At 36.1% G+C, this 25,137-nt stretch overlaps 1 protein-coding gene across 1 annotated transcript in view; it reads right to left on the bottom strand.

The window, feature by feature from the left end:
- Positions 1-25,137, bottom strand: part of DHX15 (DEAH-box helicase 15) — a 56,423-nt gene that overhangs the window by 6,123 nt on the left and 25,163 nt on the right. The window contains exons 4-11 of the mRNA XM_059674312.1: positions 18,663-18,822; positions 17,196-17,414; positions 11,529-11,696; positions 8,111-8,197; positions 7,032-7,181; positions 6,520-6,628; positions 5,820-6,011; positions 2,862-2,984 (exon numbers count right to left, since the gene is read on the bottom strand). Coding sequence (XP_059530295.1) covers positions 2,862-2,984; positions 5,820-6,011; positions 6,520-6,628; positions 7,032-7,181; positions 8,111-8,197; positions 11,529-11,696; positions 17,196-17,414; positions 18,663-18,822 — 1,208 coding nt within the window. The remainder of the gene's footprint in view (positions 1-2,861; positions 2,985-5,819; positions 6,012-6,519; positions 6,629-7,031; positions 7,182-8,110; positions 8,198-11,528; positions 11,697-17,195; positions 17,415-18,662; positions 18,823-25,137) is intronic.

Below are 25,137 nucleotides of genomic sequence, written 5' to 3'. Positions count from 1 at the left end.
ATAGGAGGGGTAGTAAAATGGATCTTTAAATTGAAGTGTTAAAATGTCCATTAATTAACTCATCTAGAATGAGAAATAAAAGGTACCAATCTGAACCTACTGACATTTAAAACAAAGCACTGAATATGTCCAGATTAAACAGAGAGAAAGTACGCTTTAGAGGTATTTTTGCTCATGTTGATGCTTTGTAACAAGCTCAAAGGCAATGACAATGTCGAAACTAAAACAATAAAAACGGGAACTTTTGAAAAGTGTTGTTGATTACGCTTTGGAGTATAGCTTTTCTGAGGTTCTAAAGTTTTAGAATACACAAAGAGCAACAAACTTTAGGTCAGCCGTGGGCAAACTACGGCCCACGGATCCGGCCCGTTTGAAATGAATAAAACTAAAAAAAAAAAAAAAAAAAAAAAAAAAAAAAAAAAAAAAAAAAGACTGTACCCTTTTATGTAATGATGTTTACTTTGAATTTATATTAGTTCACACAAACACTCCATCCATGCTTTTGTTCCGGCCCTCCGGTCCAGTTTAAGAACCCATTGTGGCCCTCGAGTCAAAAAGTTTTCCCACCCCTACTTTAGGTTGTCAAGATATACAGAACTATCAGACATTATTTATCTAAACTTGTGAGAAATAATTTGATAAATGGAAGGGATAAAAGAAACATTTATTAAACAATTCTAGTTATATATTTCTTGCCAATCAGTAAACTACAATTACACCTAAGATCTAAAGCAAACAATTTCAGAGGGAAATCATACAAACACACACAGAAATTAAGGCGTTGCAAAATAACTCAAATCCAGTTGTTTTTCAAGTGTTATATAAACAAATAGTATTAAGATGAATTTTAGGTTTACTATGTAATCAATCATTGCATCTAATAAAATAGACCCTCTTGACTAAACAGAAATATATGTTATTTTTCAAATATACTTATTGTTTCAATTAACACAATATAGCATCATTTAGAAATAAATTAGTGAAAACATTCCAAATTCAATAATTATAAAATATCCAAATATATCTAGGAGTTTGATATTTGCACTTCTGAGTGCATGTTGTAATTCTAACCCATGACACTTTTTCTAACTGCTAGTCCTATTTAGAAGTAGGAAAAAGCTTTTATAGATATCTACTATTAAATATTTTCACAGAAGTCTCCCAAGAATAAATACAGCATAAAGAACTAGCATTATTTAGCAATGTTGTCAGTTTTAAATCTTAAGTTCCTAATTTCATTTAGTACAGTTAATGACAAAATAATAGAATCTCTTCATTTTAAAAGAATTAAAATATCTTGTGAGAATAATAGGCTAAAGAAACCATCTGCTCCTTTAGAAATCTTAATACTATCAAAGGATTTTGAGAACCACGATGGAAGTGAATCTGCTCCTTCTCAAAGACCTCCCTTTACAGCAGGTGTCAGTCTGTGAGTAGGTGATGTGTCTGATGGTTACGCTGTATTAACCAGTATGATACAGCTTGGCACACAACAACAAGAGAGATTTCTTAAACTGACCTATCCTATAAGGGATAATCTTTGAAAGTATGCATTTCTAATGCTTCAGGCACAAGAGGGATAAAATAAATGCTCTGAAGTAAACTATGTATTGACCATCTCCTGGGTTCTCATTTACCTCCCTTACCTGCCCCTAATTTGTCAGACCCGGGCAGAGAAGGGTTCCACACTTTTTCTCACCTGACACCATCAATTCTATCGAGCTCATACCAGGGTTCACAGGTAAAACACAGATGTGCAGAACCTTGGCTGCTATGCTCTTTGTTCCACATATTGGCCCTCCAGCACTTTTTGGACCCTGAGATGAGTAAATTCACCATCACTCCTACAGAGAGGTGCCAAAGTTAACAGACTACTTTAGAAGTATAAATAGAATTCTCATGAGATAATAGAAATGAGTTACAAATAAAACAAGAGGTGTAAAATGTGAACACCAATGTTATAAATTAAAAATCTAACATTAGCAGAAACCACAAACTCAGCATGACTGAGAACCCCATATTTTTGGTAATGGTGATGATGATGTATGTCTGTCTTTGACTGCCTGTCATCCAACAGGGTAGCCTACATATATGTAGAAATCAAACACTTTCAAAAACAGTCACTATTATTTCTGTATTTTTCTTTTTAGGTTTTCCTCTCATCTAATTTTAAAAATGATGCATACCAACAACAGCATCTAGCATCAACTTCATTATTACTACGTTTCCTCAACTTCAAGTAACTATAACATGCTTCTCATGTCATTAAAAATTGCCTGAAAACATGACTTAAAGCTAGAATATCATGTGGCTATAGCATAAATCACTAAATCATCTTTCTACTGGTTAGCATTTAGGTAGTTTCCACTTTTAAAGTATCTTAAATAATTCTGGTTAAAATTCTTTAATCATATCAGGATACTAAAAGATAATTTCTGGGTCAAAGAGTGAATTTCTTAAAGTTCTTGATAACACAAGATCTATTGCTTTTCACAAAGATGACAATTTATATTCCAACTTCTGTTGTATGATTGTTCCACTAAACCCACTTGTACACAGCTGTGTTCTTTTTTTAATTGCCTTTGCCAATTTTACAGGTAAGAAAATGGTATCTCATAATAATAATAATGCATCTTGAAAAGTTTAACTTTGCTTTCTGTAACTGCCCTCCCATCCTGATAAAAGCAAAACTTTAAAGAAGATAATCAATTTCTATCTTAAATGCTAGTCAGGAGTTTTTCTAAAAAGTATCTCTGACTTTCCAATGTAAAGTTGTCTCAAATATATGAAAGTGAGATGAAGACATATATGATGCACATGACATTTGGACAAAAAGTACCTTTAGCCTGTTTTACACTTACTTTGTTTAAAAGCGTGGTATACATTAAGCAGTGTCAGATGATCTCCATCTATGTGGGCAAATCTCATCTTGGCCTCATCCGCAGCTTTCTTGGCCTCCGTGGGGCGAACAAAACACTGTGGGACTAAACAAGGTTGGTATGGGCCCAACACAAACGCCCATATCGATGAGTCACGCATTCACAGATAGAGGAACAAGGCCTAGCTAGGTCAGTTCACAGAGCATAGGGCAGGGCAGGATGGCCTCCAACTGCATCTTGGACTGTACTACCTTGATTTGGTACATCAACACCTAACCACATCTGTAAGACAAGAGGGTTGCAAAGCTACAGAGTACCTGATTATTTTAACTAGATCTAAAAGTAGGCATCAAAACAGCTATTCTGAAGGCCATCAAGATACTAGAAAGCTCAACTTATTTCAAAAAACCAGTGCTGATAGCTCTACCAATAACCAGAATTATGGTGTCAATAGCCTTTTAGCTAGATGTAATTTTTCAAAAGGCCATCCAATGAATCTACTGAATGGCTATTAAAGTTATGAAGCTACACCTGCAGGGCTAAAAACAACTTTCAAACCAGTCTACTGCCACATTTCTATTTTAATTTTTTCCCTAGTGCTGTGGCTATTACCAACTGGTGGGTATCACTATTAGCACCGGTGAGCAGAAGCATATGTAACATAAAAAATATCATGAAATCTTGGGTTTTGATGATAGCAGTAGTGGTGGAAGGTTAAACCGCCTCTGAATTAAGAAAATTCAAAAAGGCTTGGATGAATATTCAGCCTAGTTTTCCAGCATTTTAATAAAAAGATTAGTAAATAAAGTCCCAAGCTAAAAAAAAAAAAAAAAAAAAAAGTTATTTAAATCAAAACCTCAATATAAAAGCAAAATCCAGTATTTAAAAAGTTGACAATTAGTCTGAAACAGTCATTATTTCAAGGGTCATCAAAATGTGTAACTACAGTGTTTAGAGCCTCAATATTAATTCACATGAAACTTGAAGTTGTTACAAAGCGTGCACTACATTTTTTGAAATACAACTTTCCTTAATTCACTTTAGCAATTCCATAGTCATAAAAGCAATATGAAAATAAAAATACTTAACAGCTTGGGACTTTGTCAACACATTTTTAAAGCTTTTAAAACCTTGTCAATTCAAATAATTATCAGTTCAGATAGAAGTTAATGGGAATAACCGACAATGAAATCATATACAGTATCAAATTACTTGTTTCCATACAGTTTCCCCTTTAAAAAGATGCCAAAGAAGCCAAAGAGAGACAAAGACACATGACCACAGTAAATATTAAGTCTTGCTTAATGTAACTGAAGCAAGGTAATCCATTAAAGTACATAAACCTCGCATAGTTGTGAAAGTTAATGTGAACTAGCTACCAGTTAGTGGGAATAAGTAGCACTCCATGACCCGATTTGTATTATAAACTTCAGAAACTATTTTAATGGAAAACAAAGCATTCCAAGCTCAGCAATCTTTTTGCTCCATGACATCTTCCTCGCCTTTCAACATTTCCCACCCCCAAAGGCCATTCTTAATAACTGCTGCACATAAATATTCACTCCCTTAAGGTACTGAAGATGACGGCCAGTAAACCCTATGTTTCGTAGAATTCCTATTACAAGTAAGACATGTAGTTGGAAGATTATCAACTGCATCACAATGACCACCTTTTAAAGGGACTAATATTAACTCAATGGTAATTGTATGCCTGATAAGAGAACTAAGAAAAATAAAAACTAGATAGGTAACAATAAATATACAGTAAATACACAAATAATCTGATAACTCTTGTCCTGTTCTTGACCTAAAAACTAAAATCCTGGGATAAGCACAGTGGAAGAATCTATCAAACAACATATAATAAGAAAGGCAGACAACAACCTACCACCACCTCCGCAAGTGAGACTACAATTTAATTAAAATGATTCAATACACTGCCCTGCCCATCTGCTCTGAGTCTGATCAGTCATAACTCTGCAAAAAACATTTTAGCTAGTTCTTAAAACAAATTTCACACCATTAAAATATACCATAGATCTGTAGTAGGCCAAAATTTTATATTTAGAAAAAATTTCAATTTATTCTTTAATTCCATAACACTTTGAATTATTTGAGGCATTAAGTTGTAATTAAGACCAATAAACCACTCCATGACTGGAAGTCAGTTCTTCCCAGTACTAAAACTAGTAGAATAAAAACTTACATATAACCAAAATAATCAGTGTTCCTTTATATATAAAAATATTTCTTCTTTTTGGAAAATATAACTTCCTAATTATTACTCAATTGTGAATTAAGCTTTACTGCTACTAAAACAGCACTATTTATTTTGTTTAATGTTCCAATTTTCAAAATTAACAATTTTATCTCATGTATATTTCTTTTATCAAGTGTCTGTCTTCCATAGTAAAAGAATTATCAGGTTAGATCTTAAAGCTAAAATTATACATTACTATTTCTATTTACTTGATACTAAGCTTGAAATTCATCTTTGACTGCCACAGAAATACATATGTACACAAGTAGAAAAAATTTACTTTAAAAGATATAGTTTGGGTTTGTCTCAGGCTGACTTAATAGTGCGAAGTATAGAACAAAGTTCTTCTCGTATTGTCGGTAATAAAGGGCAAAACTGATGGACTTACCAAAGAACTCAGTTACAATTGTGCTCAGACTTAGTTTTTTCTTATTTCATTTTTTATTTGCACTAAAGGGAGCCAATGTTTTTACTCTATTTTGTGCACAATGACTTACTTTACTTTTCTAAATACTATGTAATTATAAAGCTATTTACAAGATATTTAGGAAACAAAATGAGTTCCTTAAGACCATCTATAAAATGCACTATAATACTAAATATTAAAAAACAAAACCAAAAGTGAAGTCCACCCAAACTTTGAAGAGCTTGGTTTTTTTTAGTTCCTTTCCCTCTATTACCTGACAACATAGCAGTAATAGATAGGACCTCATTAGAACAGTTGTAGTCACAACTTGCAATAACCATTTTAGCGAGCTGTGGATCTAGAGGAAACTCTGCCATCATGGATCCCAATTCAGTCAGATCTCCATCATCATTTAAAGCAGCCAGATAATTCAAAAGTTCTAGGGCTCTCATCAGAGTTTCAGGAGCTAGGGGGCAAAGATAATCTATTAGTCAAGCTGCCTTCAGCAAGCAAAAGTGTGACTAAGTAAAAGGCATTATAAGCAGTCTTTTCATTCTATAGTTGACCAAACTAAAAACTCAAATTGTCATCAAATTCAATTACCGAGATCTAGCAAACAATGAATCATATGAAATTATAAAACTTTCCTGTATAGTAGTTAAAATAGTCATCAGTAACTATTCATTCAACAATGTGTTCATCAAATTATTTTTTTCTAAAAAGTAAATTAGAAAATTTCTCTCATTTTCATGCCTAGTCAATAATTCCCAGGATAATTTAGTTATTCTGAAGGGAGGGAAAAATTGATTCATATAGTTGTCACTCTTTTAGTTTTAATGCTAACGCATAGGATTTATTTTGATGCTTACTGGAAGAAAAGGTAAAATGTTTTTAATATATGTACTAAATAGAATGCAGAGAAAGACAGCCAATTTTGGTCATAAGATTTGATGAAATATACTGAGAATGCATACCTGGTGGATCCATAAAATCAAAATGCACCAAATCATCAATACCAAGTTTCTTCAACTGTAACACAACTGATCCTAAATTAGAACGCAAAATCTCAGGATAGGTATTATCCTAGCAAAAAACAAAAATGGTTGTTCTGTTAAATATTCCTTAATCATCTTGCTCCAGAAAACACAACATTTCTGTTCTCTTCCTCCTTAGCTATTTACTTTGACATTACTCCCACACCACTGACTCAGATGAGAAACATACTTGTGGAACAGACTTGAGAGCATTCACTTTCTGTAAACTATCTTTATGGTACTCTAAGTGTTAGTGCTGCTGTCCACCTCAACTTCAAACTGTAACAAGAGTTGCATTGCTAGATTACACCATAATCTGATCAGGGGGGAAAAAAAAACTAAGGAGCATATGGTGCCAAAAGGCAAGATGAAATAAATGAAGCAATTTTCTTCTGGTAACAAGTTCAGCTTAACTTTCCAAACACAAAGGAAGGATACAGTAAATCTCTTACCTGCATTTCTGTTTTATAAGCTTTCTCTGTGTAAAGTCTGAAGCATTTCCCAGGTCTGGTACGTCCAGCACGACCAGCCCTTTGTTGGGCTGAAGCTTTACTAATAGCTGTCACCAAAAGGGATTCAACTCTGATTCGAGGATTGTACACCTATTTGAACATAAACAAACAGCAGAATGATTCTTCAATTAAACTTAAAACTGTGATCTACAGGAAGTACCCAAAGCCCACAGCTAATCCCAAAATAAACATAGTATTGATGACCACCACAAATCATGCTCCCACAGAAACAGAATCTGTCATCCTTTACCTTAACTTTTTTCAGCCATTTCTGACTCCATCATTCTGAGAGACTCAAGCTAACATGGAAAAGCTCTTATCTAACACACAGATCATCTTTACTCCTTCTAATTTAAAAATCTCATTTCTATCAGTTTTACCTTGCCCTTATATAGTGAATAGTGCTGAAGACTTTTGCCTGAAAAGAATCCGTCAATTCCAACACCTGATGTTCAAAGTGGGCATCAAGAAAATATTTTAAACTTGGTCCAAGTCAGTTACATGCTTTCAGTTTAAAGGGAAAGTTTTCCATCAAAAATATGAATACTATGTACAATGAATGTAATCAAATGTGTTTGAATAATAAAACATACGGTATTTACTGAGTCACTTCATTTGGCAAAAGTACTTGGTATTTAGTACTATTACTAGGTGTGTCGTCTCATAAAAATTCTAATTTAGTTGATAAGTAACTGATCTGCAAGGATAATTCTGTACTATTAGTACCCCCATATTCCTTAAATACATACAAACCAAAACACTTACCATTATTATATAGAAACAAAGAAAATATAACCTTAAGGAGAAATAAAAACTTTTAAAAAATCTAAAAGTAAACATTAAAATGGACTTAATTTTCAGAGCCATATAGAACACAAAAGGTTCTTAATGCAGTCTTCTAAAAATTATTTTTAAAAAGTCTAAAAAGTAAATTTCAGCCAGTAAATGAGTAGTTAACTACTGTTAAGCTTATACTAATTTGTTTATAAAGTATATGACTATCGTACTAAAACATGTACCTTTTGTTTTGCAAATCCAGGATCAATCACAAATACCACACCATCTATTGTCAAAGATGTCTCTGCAATGTTAGTTGACACAACTACCTGTTTAGAAATAAGCAGTATATAAGTTTTATTACAAGTCAAGTAAAATTCAAATGACAGTAACATTAGCCATTAACTTTCACTAACATCACATTACAATCCAGTAAATAAACTTGAAATAAGGTTTGATGTTCAATGCCCAATGTTATAAAAAGACTTAAATTTAACAATTCAAAATTTCATTTATCTCATCGTAGCAATTTTCTTCTTCAACAAAAGCTAGTACATTTTGAATATTCAAAAAGAAACATACCATAAAAAGAGAATCACCAATAAAACAGTATCAGTTTACCATGTAGACTATCTCCCTGATAGAACACTCCTTGGTTAATATCCTACTCCACACAGGTACATCTTTCAATATTTACAAAGGAAATTTTCTATCACCAAACCTCAACTCAACATTTTAAGCAAAATGGCACATGTAGGGAAAAATCTCAAATTATAATACAAGAAGAACAGGTAGATCATGAGAATCAACAATAGATGTTTGGGTAAATATACAATCTCAAAGATAACATGTAATATACCACTGCATTCAAAGCAATTATTAAGAACCAGTTGAACTTTTTAATTAAAGAATCTACATACAAATATAGCTTGGTTTTTTGTGTTTTGTTATATTTTAGATGTATTTGGCAAACTGGTTAGAAACTTGAGAAGATAAATCAGATAGTCTGCTCTTATAGCTTTTACAGTTTGTAAAGAAAGATTAGACACGGATAGTGCCTGACCAGTGTGTTTCAGCTATCTTGAGCTGAAACTGGCATCCCTCCCTCCTCCTTTCAGACAGCTTCCCTATTCAGCACCAAAAATATGATTTGATGAGTAAACCTTCCCGTATGAACTATCCTTCTATAAAAATTTTTCACTTTCCCTTAAACATGGGCTTCAAGTGTTCTTCTTCAAAATAAGAATGTATCAATTGCCAAGGAAACCCTCCTTCTCTCTCTGGATCATCCAGGAAGTCTATGGCAATGCTCTTCTTAACCTCAAGATGAATTTGACTCATGCCAAGAGATAAAATATTTCCAGCAAAAAATCCTGTAGCTTTAGCTGAAAGAAGCACCATCAACGGATGATGAGGTGCCATTGTGACCCTTAGCTTTGATTCTGAACTAAAAGCCAAGGTATTACAATCACTTGCTGGAGAATCTCTTTTTTCAGTGAAACATTTTCCTCAATATTCTAGGATTTACTAGAACACAAAAAGCAAGTTAGGACTAGCTTTAAATAACTAATTCTCCTCCATGGGTTTAAGTTGTAGATTCTACAAAATGTATCATGCATTGAACTGGCACCTAAATTAACAGAGCAAAGAAGGGCACACCTGTAAAGTAAGATTAGTCAGCGTGGACCCATACTTCTCAAAGTAACTCAAAAGAGAATGAAGAGAACTACATGAAAAGACAACAGTAAATCTTGCTATATGACAATTTCGTGCAACAATAAATAAAATCACCATTGTAAAATTAAAACAAATGCAAATATGCCAAATGCACAAAGAAGAAAAATCCCTTGCCTGGTGGATGCATTAACTTCTCTTGCCTACAGAAATGTTTACAAAATAGCTAGCTTACATACTTCTGTTAATATAAAGCTAAAAGCTTCACAGAGAATTAGTACTTTTTAGTCAACAAATCAACTTGAAAACTGTTATATACTAAATGTATTCCTTAAAACTTCATTCCCCCCGCAAAGTTCAGTATGCACATAAAGTAACAAAAAGAAAAATATCTTAGCATGTTCTGGAGACACTCTGAAATTGGAAGGTTCAACATAATGAAGCTAGCATCAGACTATTTTTATGGCGCGCACTACTCATGCTGATCCATGAAAAACTAAAAAAAAAAAACAACAACAACAAAAAAACTGGTTTATTCCCCCTATCAACTTTTAAAAAATTATTTTTATTGATTTCAGAGAGGAAAGAAAAGGGAGGGATAGAAACATCAATGATGAGAAAGAATTATTGATAGGCTGCCTCCTGCACATCCTACACTGGGGATCGAGCCTGCAACCTAGGCATATGCCCTGACTAGGAATCGAACTGTGACCTCCTGGTTGATGATCATCCACTGAGCCACGCCAGCTGGGCCCCCTATCAATTTTTTGTTAATTCATATTCCACTAGGCTGGTGTTGCATATCGTTTCAGTAATTCTTTCAATTAAAAAGTGTTTTTGGTTCATTTAACTTTTATAGAGCCATGTTAAAGAATTAGCCATGATATAGTTAAATATCTTCATTAATCTGTAATTTGTCAATAATCATTGAAAACATTAGCATAAAAATTGAAAAAAATATAGCAAAAAGAGTTGTGGATCTGTTAGTTCTGAACACAGAAATAAGAAAAGCAGTAGATACCAAATTTGACAAGTACGTTATAAATGAGTAATATTTCAAGTTAGACTTCTTTCTACACATATAAAACTCAAGAAATTTGTAGTAGATAAAACCATGAGGACCTAGTCTGTTCTTGATGTTAGTAACTATATACACCAAGCTTAATCCTTGACAATCATCTGTGAAGGTGATGAAAGTAATGATACCTACTTTAAAAAATGAAATTTTAAAACTGAAGTCTACATGCAGCTATCATGTAAGTTAATGACTGGGCTCTTAAAAAAGGCAGCCAACACCTTCCTTCTAGTGGTTTTCAATCCTTTTCAAACAACACAATCTTATTTTCAAAGAATCTATTAGAGTCACCATGTGTTAAAATACAAAAGCATGGCTGTACTGTTTCAAACTAGAAAACTCAGATCCCTTTCCCATCCCCAATAAAACACCCAGAAACAGGGTTGGAAAACCCTTGCTCCCTTCTGGTGCCAGGTACATAATCGACTGTACACCAGTAAGATCCACAATTCTGACACTCAAGAAACCCACATATTTATACAGTGTAGTTTGTGCTACTGTTATTAGAGATCTGTGCAATCAACATTTCATACCTGTGGACATATTTGGTTAGACCTTAAAGAAAATTCTAAGCAGAAGCCAAGGCACCGAAGAAAAAATGCTTAGTTTTGGCCATGTAACTTAATAGAAAGACAGCAGTTGGCCATATTCCTCTTTTCTTAACTCACCCTAGCCAACCTCCCATTTGCTAAAGTGAAAAGCAGTTCTGCTCTTTCTCTCAGGTCAAGAGGTATACAAAATTCCATCTAACTGTATTTTTCTATTTGTTTTTGAACTATAGATTGTTTTGTAGTGTATAAACCAGTTCAATCACCCATAACTTAGTCCTTTGTAATTCAATATAGTTTGATCTCTCAAAGACAATTCTCATAGTATACATAAAATGTTTATACAGAGCACTTCTATGCTACCTTTCTTCCAATTGCTCCATTCTGTTTTTTTGGAGGCGGAGGTTCAAAAATGCGTTGCTGCTGCTGAGGTGGGAGTGTAGAGTACAATGGAATGATTTTAATGTCACCAACTTCAGGGCCCAAATCATCAACCTCACGTTTTATTCTCTTGCAGGCTTCATCAATTTCCTACAAAATAAAGTTTGAGTCTGAAAACAAAACAAATACACCCTAAAACAATTTAAGTATTTATCACAATCCCATTTCTATGTGGCATATTTTCAATTTAGTAATCAAACTAATTTAGCAAATTTCATTGGGATTTCTAAAATAACTTAAAAACTTTGATTTCTGTAGCCAAACATACAACTGCCTTATATGCATCCCACACCCCTTATCTCAAAGTTGGATGTCCCAATTAATTCTCAACAAATTGTACTAAAATTCAATTTCTCACTTAGGAATATTTAACTGCAGTCATAACCTTTTCAATTTTCACAACCTAAAAGAAATTGATGTGCTAGATTTCTAAAGAAGCCAATTAGGCTGTAATGTCCTGTTATCACTAATGCAATTATATGGAAGATTTGTTTCATTGTTCCTAATGAGAACGTACACCTTTTACAGTATCAACATACTTAAGAACTAGGCTAACCCAAATATCTTTAGAGCACCTTCAAAAATGTTCCCACCACAGAAAACTACTTCAATACATTTGCATTCAAATCCAGGTTTAAAGTGAGGACACACACTGAATACTCAGAGTGTGAGAGTCACAGAAAGGTAAGGTAGGTAGAGGCTCTAGCAGTTGGCAAAGGAAGTTAAAAATTCAGGAGGGAAATGTGTTTTAAATTTCACTGAAGCATTAATTCAGTTAAACTCAGAAGTATGTTGAACAAATGATTTGGCAACCTGTCCAGTGAAGGACCCAATCATAAGCTATCCTTATAAAAAAAATTATCTTTTATTCAAAAGGCAATATTTTTACAAAAGAAAAAATTTATCAGGTAAACTTATTCCGTATTTTCACTATTTCAAACTAGAATGTTTCTTGAAATGATTTTAAGTCAAAGTGCAACCTTTTGTGCTAAAGCATGCAAAATTCTTGGATACTTAAAAAAATTTTTTTTGGTCATTTCAAGCATACTAGTTTTCTTAAGCAACAGGTATAGTCTTGAAAATTATGACAAAGAAAACTATCAATGATTTGATGTTCGTAGTTCCCTTTGAGACCTAGTTTCGAAAAGAAAATCAAAGAATGTTATTCACTGAAAGATAAATAATGTAATGAAACAATTTTTTTTTTAAAAAAAGTATTGTTTTAAAATGCTGTATAGAGATTAGAATGCTCCCTGCTGGTATGCAAACACAAAAATTAGATTATCTTCCAAATCAAAAAGTTTGCATATAAATGCAAAACTAGATTTTCTACAATAAAAAAAAGAGAGAAAATGGCTGCAAATATCCTGAATAGTCACAACTTTATTAATTTAATCATATATTTGGACAGAAAATAAGTTGTTAGAAGTCACCAAACACCAGATTTCATATACAGTATTAGAAAGCTATGTGCGCCAAATTGTACATTTGCAGATTCTAGAATTTTAACAAGAAGATAATTCCAACTTTACTTGAGGGGAATGGACTATTTAATCTACCAAGCATATGTGGAGCTAAAATGAAATCACTACTTCATGGACTATAAAGACATCTCTATACAGCACTGATGTTTTTAATAAACAAGATTCTAAAGACTAAATTTAACTGCAATAAAATTTTCTTCTAAAGTTTATACAACTTTGATAAAGTTGACACACTGTTCAGAAGACCACAAAACTCAAGTCATCAACATAAAGCAACCATCTGCTCAGTCATGAGCAATGAGCAATACTGAAATTTCAGACATGAATATCTGATTTGAGAAAAGACTTTCAGTTCTAAAAGGATCATATATAAATTAATTTGGACACCACTAATATAAAGAATCTGAACTCACTAGATGTGTAAGACGTTTTACTAAGCAAAATTAAAAAGAATGTTGCTTAAAGAATGAAGGGTTTTAACATCCTCAAGTATGCATTTACAAACAATTGGTTTTTCAATTACATCCTTATCTAATTCAGTAGTGTAGCTCCCCAAAGACTTCATAAGTTCCGATTTTAAGCATTAGAACATAAAAAACATTCTACAATTCAAATCTTTCCCAACCTCTCACCAATTAAAACTGGTCTCTTCCAAATTAAGTCAGCTGATTACAGAGGCACTATTGTTTAAGTACTCAAAATGGTAATTTAATATGATCTTAAAAATCATTTTAAAATTTCACGAGATACACTTTATGGATGCTATTCAAATTTATGAATAAGGAATTCCCAGAATCTGCCATTTAACTAAGAAAAAATAACAAAGGGTCAAGAACAGGAGGAATAATTATCCTATTTTATATAAAAAAAGGCTAATATGCAAATTGTCCCCTCAGTTCAACCAGGAGTTCGATTGCTCGCTATGATCTGCGCTGACCACCAGGCGGCGGTATAGAACATGGCAGGCGACCAGCTGTGGGGTGGCAGGGGTGCTGAGGGAGCCAGGGAAGGAGGAGGCAGGGAACCTGATTAGCCCTGATTGCTCGCCAGGCCTAGGGACCCTACCGTGCACAATTTTCTGCACCGAGCCTCTAGTTTTACATATCTTTAAATCAGTGCTAATATACACAATCAATGAAACAAAGTACATTTACTTTGCTACTTTCTCCCCAAAGGTCTTCAAGACTAGTCACCTAAAGGGCACATATAAACCTAGTTTGGCATTACCATGACACTCTATTGGAAGACATATTATACTCCCCCTCTAGAACACATTGAAAACCATGGAGCTTGCTCCTTTCCCTTCCCGAACTATAGGAAAGTTGCCAAAATATTAACTGCACAAAATATCTATAATAATAAAAGTGTAATATGCTTATTAGACTGGACAGCCGAATGACCTTCTGGACGAAGCCGCAGGAGCGGCGGCAAGACAGAGGCAGTTGCCATGGCAGGCAGGCACTGAAGCAGATGTGGTTAGGGGCGGTGAGGCAGGCAGGCAAGTGGTTAGGGGCAATCAGGTAGGTGAGTGGTTAGGAGACAGCGGTCCCGGATTGCGAGAGGGTGCAGGCCGAGCTGAGGAACCCCACCCCCATGCACAAATTTCATGCACTGGGCCTCTAGTCAACTCATATAAAAGTCTTTCAGGTCCTCACCATGAGGACATCTGATATTTCTGATAGATTTCTAATATGCTTGGTTACCTGAACATAATTATTTTCAGTAGTCATTTAAGAAAATATGCTATGCATTTTAGAAGAAGTGAGAAACTATAAAGACCAGACACAAAAGGACAAAATGAATACTTCAACAACATATGGTTCATATGCCATCAAAAAAGCATTTGGTACTCTTGCTTACACAATATACAAAATTTCTTTCATTCAAAATGCATAGAAAGGAAGACTAATGTTAACAGAGGTTTATCTGTAAAAAACTGAATTTGCAACACATCTTATTCCCCACCCCCCAAAAAACAAGTATGATTCATTCTTTACTAAGAATGATTTTTAATCCCTCCAGGGACATTTGACAAAGTCTGTAGACATTTTTGGTTATGACAATCAGGGGAAGGAGTGTTACTGCATCTAGGGGTAGAGGCCAGATAGTCTAATAAACACCCTACAACGCACACTGCACCCCACAACAAAGAATTAATTGGTCTTCAACATAAATAGTGTTGAGGTTGAAAAAATTTACTCTACAGAAAAGAAACTATAGCCATTAGGGCAGAAATTATAAATCATAAGACAATACTGAAGAAATGGACAAAAAGATTACTCAAATATTATATACCAAGGATCCCTGTCAAAACAAACACAAATTAATACTTCACATTCTAGTGGAGACAGGCGATAACACAGCAGACCTCTGGGATAACTAGGGCAATTTCCCTCAACATTGTTTAGGTGGTGGCAATAACGTACCAAAGCTACTAAAGCATTTCTCTGGGATAGAGAACTTTAAACCTAAGGAAATATAAAATGGCTGGAGAAGCCTGTGGAAGATGTGATTCCTATATTTCACTCTCAAACTTCACCTGTTTTAGCAAGTCTGGAACAGGGTCAAGAACCTCCTTTGCTTTAGCAAACTCTACTCCCCTAAGCAGGCAACCCACTGACCACACTTGAGCAAAAATGTTCTGGAACAAGGGTCAGAACTTTCACTATAAAGGGCCAAAATAGTTTAGGCTTTGTATCCATATACCATGCATGCAGCATATTCCTTGTTTTAATTTACAACTCTTTAAAAATGTAAAAGCAAATCTTAACTAGTAGCCATACAAAAACAAACAGGAGAGAGGGGGGCAGCACATGTAGACATTTAAATTTAAAAATTAACTAAAATTCTAAAATACTGCAATTCAGTCCCTCCTCACTAGCTACATTTCAAATACTCAAAAGCCATGTCCTTGGTGGCTACCATATTAACAGCAGAGATAAGAATATCCCCAGCCCTGACCAGTTTAGCTCAGTGGATAGAGCGTCGGCCTGTGGACTGAAAGGTCCCAGGTTCGATTCTGGTCAAGGGCATGTACCTTGGTTGTGGGCAACATCCCCAGTGGGGGGTGTGCAGGAGGCAGCTGAATCAATGTTTCTCTCTCATCGATGTTTCTAGCTCTCTATCCCCCTCCCTTCCTCTCTGTAAAAAAAACAAAAACAAAAAATAAAATATATTAAAAAAAAAATACTTCCTCTCAAAAAAAAAAAAAAAAAATCCCCAGTACTGAAGAAGTTCGAATGGGACAGCACTGCTCACTCTTGAACCTTGCTATTTATCCCTTGAGAACTGCAGCATTACCTGGAAGCTTGTTAGGAATACAGAATCTAAGGCCCCACCTGACCTTTGAATCAGAATCTGCAAGTTTTCTAAGTGAGCTGCATGTTTATTAGCTTGAGGAGCACATTCTAGAAATTCACAAAGCCCATTAGAGCAAATGACAAGCTCTAAGAAAAAACTTTCTTAAAAGGCTTTATAAAAACCATTTTATACAGATACTATTTAAGATTTTAAAAAAATGTCCAATGAACAGGAATCGAACTGGCAACCTTGTGCACTGGACACGACCTAACCAATTGAGCCATACCCACCAGGGCTACAATTCATATCTTAAAATGAGGTAAATTCCAAATAAGAAATTTCAGTGATTCCTTTCAATCCTCAGCAAGCATGTGGAAGACGACAAAAACCTTCTTGGACTGTGGATGGGCACCTAAGTTACCCGAGCTTCCTCACAAACTTAAATAACTATCATAACCTGATTTCACATCTGCTGTGATTAAAATTCATACTTCAGTAAAAGTGCAAATTACCACACACTACTGACCACCTAAATCTCTCCAAAACCAAGACTAAATTGTTAAATCTTAACATTCTGAGAGCACTTAACATTCTTAGGATAACTAGAACACAACATTAATGGCATAAAATAAGTATTCTTAAGAGTGCATGGATAAAAAGGTATATAAATACAATCATGTTGAAGAAATAATTTTAATGTTGGGATTTAAAAATGGTTAATACATGCCCGTTTCTTAAGTTAAAAGTTGTTGCATATAGAAGTAATACACCAATGGCTAAATAATGAAGCAAATAATGACGATACCTCTTGACCAGTTAAGAAAAGTAGAAGATCTCCCTCCTCTTCTTCACACATATGAATTTGGATCACTGTTCGAATTGCTGCTTCAAGGTAATCTCTCTCTGGTTCAGGAGTATAAAAGATCTCAACAGGATGCGTACGTCCAGGAATAGTTAAGAGAGGGCAGTTATCAAAATAAATCTGGAATTTTCCTGCATCTAGAGTAGCACTCATAACTATAACCTGACAAAAAAGAAAACACAAAAACAAAACAGTAAATTATCTGAAGTTGTCAAGGATTCTAATGTGGTTTTAAAGAAAAAACAAGTAATGTTTCCTGTTCTACATAATGTGTATCAGTTATAAAAAATCTACAAGTCTTCATACCAATAAATTGTGATTACAAAAATCAAATACAGTAAAATTGAGCTACAGTAAGCTATTTAAATTTAATAAAATGAGACCTAAACCTGACATCCAATAAATAGACTACAAAATTATCTTCATGAAGCAATACCTTAAAAATAAAAATTTATAAAATCACATAATATGTAAAAGGGATTTTTAAAAGGCATAATTAATATGTGGTATGATTACTGCTCCATTTACTAAAACAGAACACAAGAACCTTGCATATGGGAAAAAACAAAAAGAATCAGTGGCAGGTATAAACTTTATCCTTTCTTCCAAATCACTTTCAATAAGCATGACTTCCTTGATAGATTCCTAAAATAAACATGTTTCCTTCTTTAAAAGCCACAACTACAAAAGTTTGTTCAGGTGCAGATCTGCATGATTGTGTAATTACCATCCTTCTATGTAAGTCATACATTATATAACTCATTAAAAATGTACTTAAATAGAAACCCCCCAAAACATTCTACACTACAGAATTAATTTCTACTTGATGTTTATTTGACTTTGTCCCCAAAACTTCAATAACTCATAAAGCTTAATCAATAATGGTAGTATTCATATAGTTTTTCAAATGCATTCTTTAAAAGCATAATTTAGTTTTTATAAGAAAAACATACTCAGACATAAAAAAAAAAGTCAGAACATTTAGTCAGTTTTAAGACCTTATCAACATAGTAAAACTGGCCAGAGCACAACTGGTATAACAGACAGAAAGAACAAACACACTAGGATAAGCAAACGAATTTCTAAGAAGTGGGTTGTTCTGGTTGTAGCTATTCCCACTCACTAGCACTGTGTTGGGATAAGGATAAAGATTTGATCCTTAGAGATCTCTATATTTAATAAAGGGTAGGGTGAGCAGAAGGGTTACAAAACTACCCTATTAGATCGTTAAAAAAAAAAAACAACTAAAAAAACCTGGGTGGGTTGGAAATTGAAAAGGTTTGGCTTAAAAATACATTACTCAAAAGTAGAAGTATAGTTCAAATCTAAAATGAAGACAAAGCAAAGTAGATTAGAAAAACAGCAATATCTACACATATGCTTTATGAATAAAATGAGTAAAAAAATTACCTTTAAATCTGATCTCTGTCTTACAACTTCCTTCAGAACACCCATGAGAATATCTGTAGCCAATGTCCTTTCATGCGCCTCATCGAGAATTATTACACCATAACGCTCCAGGAGGGGATCATTCATAGCTTCACGAAGTAACATCCCATCAGTCATGTATCTGTATTCACAAAGAATGTGGTTGGTCAAGTTTCACTTAGGGAATTTTAGAACTAAACTTTGTGACATAAAAATGAAATGTAAAAACAGCAGGTAAGTCAAAATTTGCCCAAAACAAATGTGCTATTGTTTCATAATCATTTGCAAAATTAAGCTTTAAGAAAAAAAATTTAGTGTATATCAAACAAGCTATACATTATCAAACCTAGTCAAGTATGATTGCAATACTGAAATGCATGGAGAAAACACATCTGAATACAAAATATAATGGTCACATGGTTTCACACAAATGCCAAAGCAAAATTCGAAGCATATATTACTACATGCACATGTGCATTTCTTTAAAACCCTTAAAATTCTCCACTTGCGCTACAAAAGGCTCCTAGTTCAAAAGGGCTAAGAGAGCACATGAGTCTACCATCTCTCTCCTGCCTGACCCAATTCAATAAAGCAATTATAAAGAAGCACAAAAATACACTCACGGAATAAAGAGCATTAGTAACAAAGAAATGCTGACAAATATACAGTATTTGGAAGAGCTATGTACACCAGCTAGATTAATGAACCAAAGAGAGGGAAACCAGGCTTAGGGGGTGACTCAAAAGAAGTTAGCTAGTATGGAATCCAGGAACTAGTTGAAGGGTGGTTTGCAGAATGGTTGTATGTATGGGTCAGCCATCTCCTGTCCATTCCATTCTATTACTGTCTCTAATACAAAACAACTATCTTTAAGTTTGGTGCCTGAACATAAAGTCTGCCTACAAATGCCGATGTCACAGTTTGTTCCTTTAAATATAAATCTATGATTTTATTTATGGATTTAAAAGCGGTATAAAATCTGAAGTCATCATTTATGACTTCACTATTTTGGCTCTATTTTTCACAAAATTAGTCTAACCTAATCTTTCATGGACCAACTTGATATTCTTAGCTGATGCCATCTGTTGGAGCAGTAAGTTCAACAAATTGACAATGCACAAGAGAAATGAATCCTCTTTATTTCAACTGAACACATTTCTGGAATCGACACAGCATTATCTGCAAGCTTATTTTATATTAAGACCGTAAAAGCAAAAGTGTCAATTAAATTATGACTCAATGCCTTAATGATAGTGTAGCATGAATCAACTACATTACAGTCTCTAGTTGTCTTTGATGTATTTGAGAACATTTAGTAATTTCTTCTGTCTTAGATGTTAAACAATCTTTTTGCACATTATCTCAATAGCAAAACATAATAGCTTCATCTTCTTGTAGGTAACTTCCTGAGATTAAACAAAGCTCTTGACTTGCTTTTAATGGCCAGAAAAAAAAAATTGGTCACTCTTCCAACAACAAATATTTGATTAAATATGATGAAAAGTACAACCTGCTGCTTGGTTTCCAAGCCTATTTATTTCAATATGGAATCCGAGTGTGATATTTTTGAAGGCATTTTAATTAGCAAGTAACTCAACAAGTAGTTCAAAATATGTACATTACTTAGCTGAAGTGACAATACGTATAGTTACATCAAGTTCAAGAATTCACAGGCAGTGACAACCACCAAACTACCAACAGTTTATAAGACCCTCATAGGTTATAAAATAAATACAAATTTCACATATTAAAAATGTGAGAAAGGGTCACAACTGATAAAGTATCAAACTTTAACGTGAAAACTTCTTCTTAAAACTCATTTTTAAAAAGCTAATCTTTACTTTGATCTTTTACCCTCTCACATTGAAGCTTCAGACAACCACAATATAGAGGCATTCAAAAGCAGAGCTGACCCAAATATTCATTCTTTTACATTTTTCCGAAGGAAAATGTTACAAATGGTAGATTATAAATATTGTAAATTAGGTTAATGACACTATTATTTTCCTTGTTTTATTAACAACTATGCATAAGCCCGAACCCTATTACTTCTAGGTTCCAGAGACAGACTCCTGGATACTCCTCATTGTTTAATTGATCATCACCCAGGGAGATCCAATTCACTGAGATGCTACTTATGTACTATATCACAAGTTAATCAAAAGTTAATATGAGAAGACTGCCATTTTTATAATAGACAGCTTTAGGAAAAATGACATTGTAATAGCTAGAAGATCTCTCTAAGATACAAATTGGTTGCCTTTACAGTGGAAAAAAAAAAAAGAATAATTAGCAGCTAACTTTTCCAAGGTCTCAAATCCAGTCCAATAACTTACCAAGACTAGGTATCAGTGCACCAATTCCAATCTTAGACCCCTCCTACAATACACTTTCCTGAAAGTCCCAGATAAATATGTGTGTGTGTGTTCATACATACATATACATCTTATATAAGGCTAATATGCAAATTGACCAAACACAGAATGACCGGTCGCTATGATACGCACTGATCACCAGGGGGAAGACGTCTTGCTCAACACCGGAGCTGCCCCCCTGGTGGTCAGTGCGCTCCCACAGGGGGAGCGCCACTCAGCTAGAAGCTGGGCTCAGGGCTGTGAGTGTAGCAGTGGTGGCAGGAGCCTCACCTGCCTCCACAGCAGCACTAAGGATGTCTGACTGACGGCTTAGGCCCCAGGAGCACACCTAAGCTGTCAGTCAGACATCCCCTGAGGTCCCCTGGACTAGGAGAGGGTGTAGGCTGGGCTGAGGGACTCCCCCCTCCCCCCCCCCTCACCAGGTGCACAAATTTCATGCACCGGGCACCTCCAGTGTGTGTGTGTGTGTGTGTGTGTGTGTGTGTGTGTGTGTGTGTGTATTTTATATATATAGCAAAAGCTGATAATTCTCTGTACTGCTAGATGCATGAACCCCTTTGCTAAAAAAACAAAGGAAAACAAAGGAACCTGACACAGCACAGAAATAAAAGGCAGAACCAGGTACTGGTGGTCCTATAAAAACTATAGTCATTTGCCTTTACCTAAGTCAACTTTTACTACATTTCATAGTAGTAATGAAATAATTTACCCAGTCTGAGGGGTGAGTCACAAGAATAGGATGTTACAATAAAAAAACTATAATTATATAATTTTGAAGTTTCAATAATAAAGAAGTAAACAAAAATTGCTTAGGATGGCCAAAGTCTGCATTTTTCTGGGTACCCTATTATCCAATGTTTTTCTCACTCTTTTGGGACAAAGACTCACTGAAAAGTCATCTGCATATCCTGGGAAATGACTAGAAATACAAAACTTGGACCTCATCCCAGACCTATTTAATCAGAAATTTTAAAGGCAGGGCATAGCAATTTGTGCTATAAGCTTTAATGTAATTCTGATGCTTGCTAAAGTTTGAGTAGCACTAGTCTAAATTAATCAAGTTTAACAAGATGTAGATTAAGCAAAGCAGACACATAAAACAAACAAACAAAAAAATCCTTGGAGTAAGTCAAAACAAGTTCATATTTCCAACTACAACTGTTTAATGAATAAACAAAAAGAAACCAAAAGAAACCCAGTGTGCTGAGTAGTATCAATTCATGTATTTTTGCAATGGGCACACACAGATGGCATAGTACAACTACAAGCCAACAGCCAACCCTGACCCCAGTCAACATCATCAACTGTAATATAAAGCATGATAAAACATTATGCACTACAAATGTGTTGTTTATAGTTTTGTGTTTACATATATTTATATATAACTTTTTTAAACAGCTCAAGTTGTCTGATTCCTAAAAATTCATAAATGAAAGGAAAAAAGATTCACAGAAAGGTGAAAAATGTTTTCCTAAATGAATGCCATATAAATTCTAAAATACACCATATATTATTCATAACTTTAAAAATGATACTGACTAATGTTAAAGTATGAGTAATAAAAAAACTGCCCATGTGGGGAAGCAATCCTCAGTAACTTAGTGTTATACTATTTGGTGAAGGGGGGTGGAGTGCAGTGGGGTGGAGTGGAAGGGAGGGGGAGAGCCTTCTTAAATCCCTCTTACCTCCCCCCAAATGCCTGATTTATCAAAGATGTTTAAAACAAAATACCAAAATACAGAGATTTAAAATCTTGAGCAGGGTATGATGCACAATCCCATGTTAAAAAATACGTTGCTGTCCAGACCGGCGTGCTCAATGGTTAGAGCATTGGCCCACACACTGAAGGGTTGAGGGTTCCATCCCTGGAACTGGTCAGAGCTCATATGGGAAGCAACCAATCTATGTGTTTCTGTCGTTCTAAAAATCAATGTGAAAAATATCCTTGTGTGAGGATTAAAAAAAAATTATTAATTAAATACTTGCATAAAACTCAAGTTTTCTGTATGGCATGAAGTACAGGGGTGGGCAAAAGCAGGTTTTAATAATCTATAATAATAAAAGCGAAATATGCTAATTAGACCAGATGTCCTTCTGGACATCCTTCCTTCCAGACAAAGCCACAGTGGGCGGGGGCTGCAGCAGAGGCAGCAGAAGCCCCCCGCCACAGCGGTGGTGGGCGGGGGACGGGGCCAAGGCCCTTGTACGAATTTTATGCATTGGGCCTCTAGTAATGAATAATACAAGAATAAACTTTTCACTGCTGTAAAAAAGAAAGAACTCTTACCATTCGCAACAGCATGGATGGACCTGGAGAGCATTATGCTAAGCAAAATAAGCCAGTCAGAGAAAGATAAATATCACATGATCTCACTCATTTGTGGAATATAATGAACAACATAAACTGATGAACAAAAATAGATCCAGAGACATAGAAGCATTGAACAGACCGTCAAACCTCAGAGGGAAGGCAGGGGAGCGTGGAATAGGGGTAGGGTGGAGGTAAGAGACTAACCCAGGGGTGGGCAAACTTTTCGACTCAAAGGCCACAATGGGTTCTTAAACTGGACCGGAGGGCCGGAACAAAAGCATGGATGGAGTGTTTGTGTGAACTAATATAAATTCAAAGTAAACATCTACACTAATAAAAGAGAAACATGGTAATTGGCATATGACCGCTACCCTTTTCATTGGCTAATCAGCGAGATATGCAAATTGACTGTCAGCCAAGATGGCGGCCAGCAGCCAGGCAGCTTGAAACTAACATGAGGCTTGCTTGCCTCAGTGACAGAGGAAACCAACGTTCCCGCCTGCGGCTGCAGGCCTCTGAGCCTGCAGTTTAAACATTGTAACAAATACCGCGCGGGGGGGACTTCAGCCAGCCTGGTCGCAACATTGTATGCAAAGGCCAGAAACCAACTTTCAGCAGCGGAGGCCTAAGAGCTGGAGCCAAGCCTCAAGCTAAAGCTGGCCCAGAATAAAAAAAAAAAGGAAAAAAGGAGCGGTTGGGAGCTTCAGTCACCCCCAGCCTGAAAACAGACCTCAGCCCCTCACCCAGGCTGGCCAGGCACCCCAGTGGGGACCCCCACCCTGATCCAGGACACCCTTCAGGGCAAACCAGCCAGCCCCCACTCGTGCACCAGGCCTCTACCCTATATAGTAAAAGGGTAATATGCCTCCCGGCACCGGGATCAGCATGACAGGGTGCAGCACCCAAACCCCCTGGTCGCCCTGCGGCTCTGTGTGGGACAGGGGAAGGCGCTCCAATCCGCGCCCCCCCCCCCCACGGGCCCTGCTCTGTGTGTGACGGGGTAGAGCCATAACCTCCCCATTGGCCCTGCCCTGAGTGTGAGAGTAGCGGCGCCCCAACTCCCCTATAGGCCCTACTCTGTGGGTGACAGGGGGGAGATCCTCAACCCCCTGATGGGCCCTGCTCTGTGTGTGACGGGCGGGAGCTCCCCAACCCTTTGATGCGCCCTGCTCTGTGCATGACAGGGGGTGGGGCTGCAACCTCCCCATCGACCCTGCCTTGAGTGTGACAGGGGGCGGTGCCCCAACTCCCCAATCGGCCCTACCCTGAGCGTGACTGAGGGTGGCATCGCAACCTCCCAATCCGCCCTGCTCTGTGCATGACAGGGGGCGGCACCCCAACTCCCCAATTGGCCCTGCTCTGAGCCCGACCAGGGGCTGCACCTAGGGACTGGCCCTGCCCTCTGCCACCTGGGAGCAGGCCTAAGCCAGCAGGTCATCTCCCGATGGGTCCCAGACTGCAAGAGGGCACAGGCCGGGCTGAGGGACCCCCCCCCCCCCGAGTGCACAAATTTTTGTGCACCGGGCCTCTAGTCATTACATAAAAGGGTACGGTCTTTTTTTTTTTTTAGTTTTATTCATTTCAAACGGGCCAGATCCGGCCCGCGGGCAGTAGTTTGCCCACGGCTGGACTAACCAAAGGACGTGTATGCATGCATATAAGCATTACCAATGGACAGACAGTAGCGGGGTCAGGGCATGTGCTAGGGGGTGGGAGTGGCCAGGGAGAGGTCAATGAGGGGGAAAAGGAGACGTATGTAATACTTTTAACA

This window comes from Myotis daubentonii, chromosome 1, assembly GCF_963259705.1.
Source record: "Myotis daubentonii chromosome 1, mMyoDau2.1, whole genome shotgun sequence".
Taxonomy (NCBI): domain Eukaryota; kingdom Metazoa; phylum Chordata; class Mammalia; order Chiroptera; family Vespertilionidae; genus Myotis; species Myotis daubentonii.
This window is presented reverse-complemented; position numbering and strand designations above follow the sequence as displayed.